Source organism: Vicia villosa, linkage group LG2 (genome assembly GCF_029867415.1).
Source record: "Vicia villosa cultivar HV-30 ecotype Madison, WI linkage group LG2, Vvil1.0, whole genome shotgun sequence".
NCBI lineage: Eukaryota > Viridiplantae > Streptophyta > Magnoliopsida > Fabales > Fabaceae > Vicia > Vicia villosa.
Window position 1 is genome coordinate 166,124,297 of NC_081181.1, and position 3,291 is coordinate 166,127,587.

Sequence of the window (3,291 nt, forward strand, 5' to 3'; positions counted from 1 at the left end):
AGTTTTTGATACTACTAACTTTTTGAATAATTATAATAATAATAATAATAATAATAATAATAATAATAATAATAATAATAATAATAATAATAATTTAATAATAGAGTAATATTTAATTGTCACAATTTTTTGAATAAAATCCTAGTGTTGTTAATTGTCATAATTTAACACAACAGAAACACAGGAAAATAAAATTAAGAACCCAGAAAATAAATTGCCTTCAAGGCTTCAAACTAATTAAAAAAACTAAACAAATAAATTGAAAAATTAACATATTATCCAAGAACTTGATAATCATAATAATCTCATTAATTAACAAAAACTAAACAATTAAATTGAAGAAAGAAAATAGGATAAAAAAACTAAATTAACTAGTAGCAACTCTTAATTACTCTATAATATAATCTAAACATATCAATTATTATTATTCCCTCATTTTTTTTAATCTCTCATAAAAAAAAAGATCAAGAAGAAGAAGAAGATCCATTAGTAGCACAAACAGCAACATTGATCCCATTATTATTATCATTCTCATGAACACCAAAACCACCACCGGAGACACCGTCAGCGGCGGATCTTACGGCGGCGCCGTCACCATTCACATGATCTGACAATTTTCTTCCCAAAGTGTTCTTATTGTTATGCATCCAAACCTTGAGAACACTTCTATCAACACCAACTTCATTGCAAAATCCGTTAACCATTTCTTCATCTCTCTTCTGCATCTTCCACCCAACTCTCTCAGCGAATTCATGCATCTTATCCTTCTGCTCTTGGGTGAATTTCGTTCGGAATCTTTTCCTACTAGCTCCCATCGGAGAACCAAGGCTTAACGGCGCTGCTGTGTTTTCCGGCGGGATGGAGAATCCAACTCCGGCACCAGAGAGTGCTAAGAGCATGTGTGGAGCTGATGGGTATGAAGAGATCGGAGGTGGAGACGGGGAGCTTGGTGAACGGGACTGGAACAACGGCGGAGGCGGTGGGTGGTGGCGGTGGTGAGGTTGATATTCAAAAACGGTGGAAATCGGTTCTTCTGGTTCACGGCGGTGGAAGTTCCGGTGACATCCACAAGCAGCGCATTTTATGGAAGCGGGGTCGTCGGAGGTGGCGGTTGGTGACGGCATGAATTCACAACAACCGTCTAGTGCGTGACCACCTAGAGTCGCCACGTGGTTTTTGAGACATTCTTTGTAAGTAACAGCAGCAACAACGTTGTTGTGAGTGTTGGGGTGGTGGCGTTTAAGAACCCCATTTGAAAAAGACAAAGGCTTTGTTATGTTTGAGGTTGTTGTTGTTGTGTTAATGGGTTGGATTCGGGTCGGGTTTTCTGATTCGGGTTCTGATGGTTTTGAAATTGTTGTTAAAGGAGTAGTGTTTGTGTTTGTGGTGGTTGTTGTTGTTGATGTAGTTGTTAAAATCTCCATCATGATAAATCTAACATGTAATTTCAAAAAATTAAAATTAAAAAACTTACCTTTGTTTCAATTATACACTATAGTGTCCAACAAGAAGAAGCTAGCTTGGTTTTGAGGTAATTTTTTCTGAAAAATTGAGGAATTGAAGGAGACAAAAAGAAAGAGGAGAAGTGGTGGTGGTTGTGGTGGTGGTGGAGGAGAGGGAGGAGGAAGAGAGAATATTGAGAAAGTGGAAGTGATGTTATGTGACGACTGTTGATAATAAAAATCCGGGTTATGTGGTTGTCCCTTCTTAACAACTTGTGTTTTTTAACTCTGGTTCTAATCTATGGTTAAGTTATTGACCTTACTTGGGGGTTAGATGTGAGTAATAAATATACCTCTCTTACAATTTATTGCTACCATTTTTATTTCTAATTTTTTTATTGTTAAAATTTTATATATTATTTGTTGTATTTAATCAGTCATAAATATATTTATTTTATATAATCATTTATATTAAATGATAATATATTATTATTATTATAAATATAATGAAGAGAATAATAATTTAAGAGAAAGGTACTATTATGTGATATTAATTTTAAAGTAAATTTGAAAATATGCAATTAAAGTATAATTTAAAAAGTAAATTTATTTAAATGTAATAAAAAATACAAAATGTATAAAATAAAGTTGTAATAAATATTCATTTGACTATTTCATATATATTTTAAAAATATATAGAAATAAAATAAGGTAATAATACTTTTATTTAATTATTTTTATTACATATTGAAGTATTTTTGCATTGTCATAAATGAAAAGGGGTGATATTAAATTAAAAGTTATGTAATTATATTAACTATTTTCTTTGTTCTATAATGATCACATATTTGATCAAATAATGTCTCAAATTTAATAACATGTCACCTGTGATAATTTTTTACCGCAAATTCGTATAATAAAATTCACCATTGGATTGAAAGCGAACATCATATAGATCATGTCCACAAAATTTAACATCAATCAAAAATCATTTGATATGTCAACTGAGATACATAAAAACTACTCCCTCCGTCTCACAATGAGTGACCCATTTTGAATAAAATGATGTCCCAAAATAAATTACCCATTTCAATTTTCAATACATTTTTTCCAATCTTACCCTTTAATTATTACAACTTTCACTATTTCCAATACATGATAAGGGTACTATAGTAAAAATAATATTCTTTCTCTGTAAAATGGTGTGCTAGGTCACTGATTGTGGGACGGAGGGAGTAACGTCTTACAAAACTTCAACAAAATCGTTAATTTTGATCATTCTCTTTAACATATCAAATAATTTTCTATTGATGTTATATTTTATCGACATGATCTATATGACGTTAACTTTCAATTCAACGGTGAGTTTTGTTACACGGATATGCGGTAAAGAGTTATCGAAAATATCATGTTACTAAGTTTGACATCTTAATGCTATTTGATCGTGTTCCATATATATTATTAAAAAAGTTTTTTTATTAAAGCAATTAGTTATTCAAATATATTTGGATGGGATGATAAGAATTTCTTTCGATCTAACCATAGATTCTATTTCTGAATTTAACTCAATTATGGATACATAACATTGTAAAAAATTTTAAGTGAGAGTGTTACCATCATTTATTATTTTCACTAATTAGAATGATTAATATCCATAATTATGCAAAAAAATATTTAATTTATACCAACAATCAAGAATTTCAATTCGTAATTGTACAAATACATTATATTACATTAATGGATCGAGATGTCACTTATTCATTTCTAAATAAGTAAGTGGAATTCTCGTCATCAGGGGTGGCCCTGAGCACGGGCTCGCGGGGCGGGAGCCCAGGGCCCATAAATTTAG

The 3,291-nt window shown here is 31.2% G+C and overlaps 1 protein-coding gene across 1 annotated transcript; it reads right to left on the bottom strand.

Moving 5' to 3' along the window:
* Positions 1 to 367: 367 nt before the first annotated feature.
* Positions 368 to 1,732, bottom strand: LOC131647337 (zinc-finger homeodomain protein 10-like). Its single transcript, XM_058917239.1, has one exon. The coding sequence runs from the start codon at positions 1,425 to 1,427 to the stop codon at positions 465 to 467; it is 963 nt and encodes a 320-aa protein (XP_058773222.1). The 5' UTR covers positions 1,428 to 1,732; the 3' UTR covers positions 368 to 464.
* Positions 1,733 to 3,291: the final 1,559 nt, after the last annotated feature.

What these genes read in the sequence shown, in the direction of transcription:
- LOC131647337 (XM_058917239.1), bottom strand. Translation starts at nt 1,427, where the DNA reads ATGATGGAGATTTTAACAACTACATCAACAACAACAACCACCACAAAC.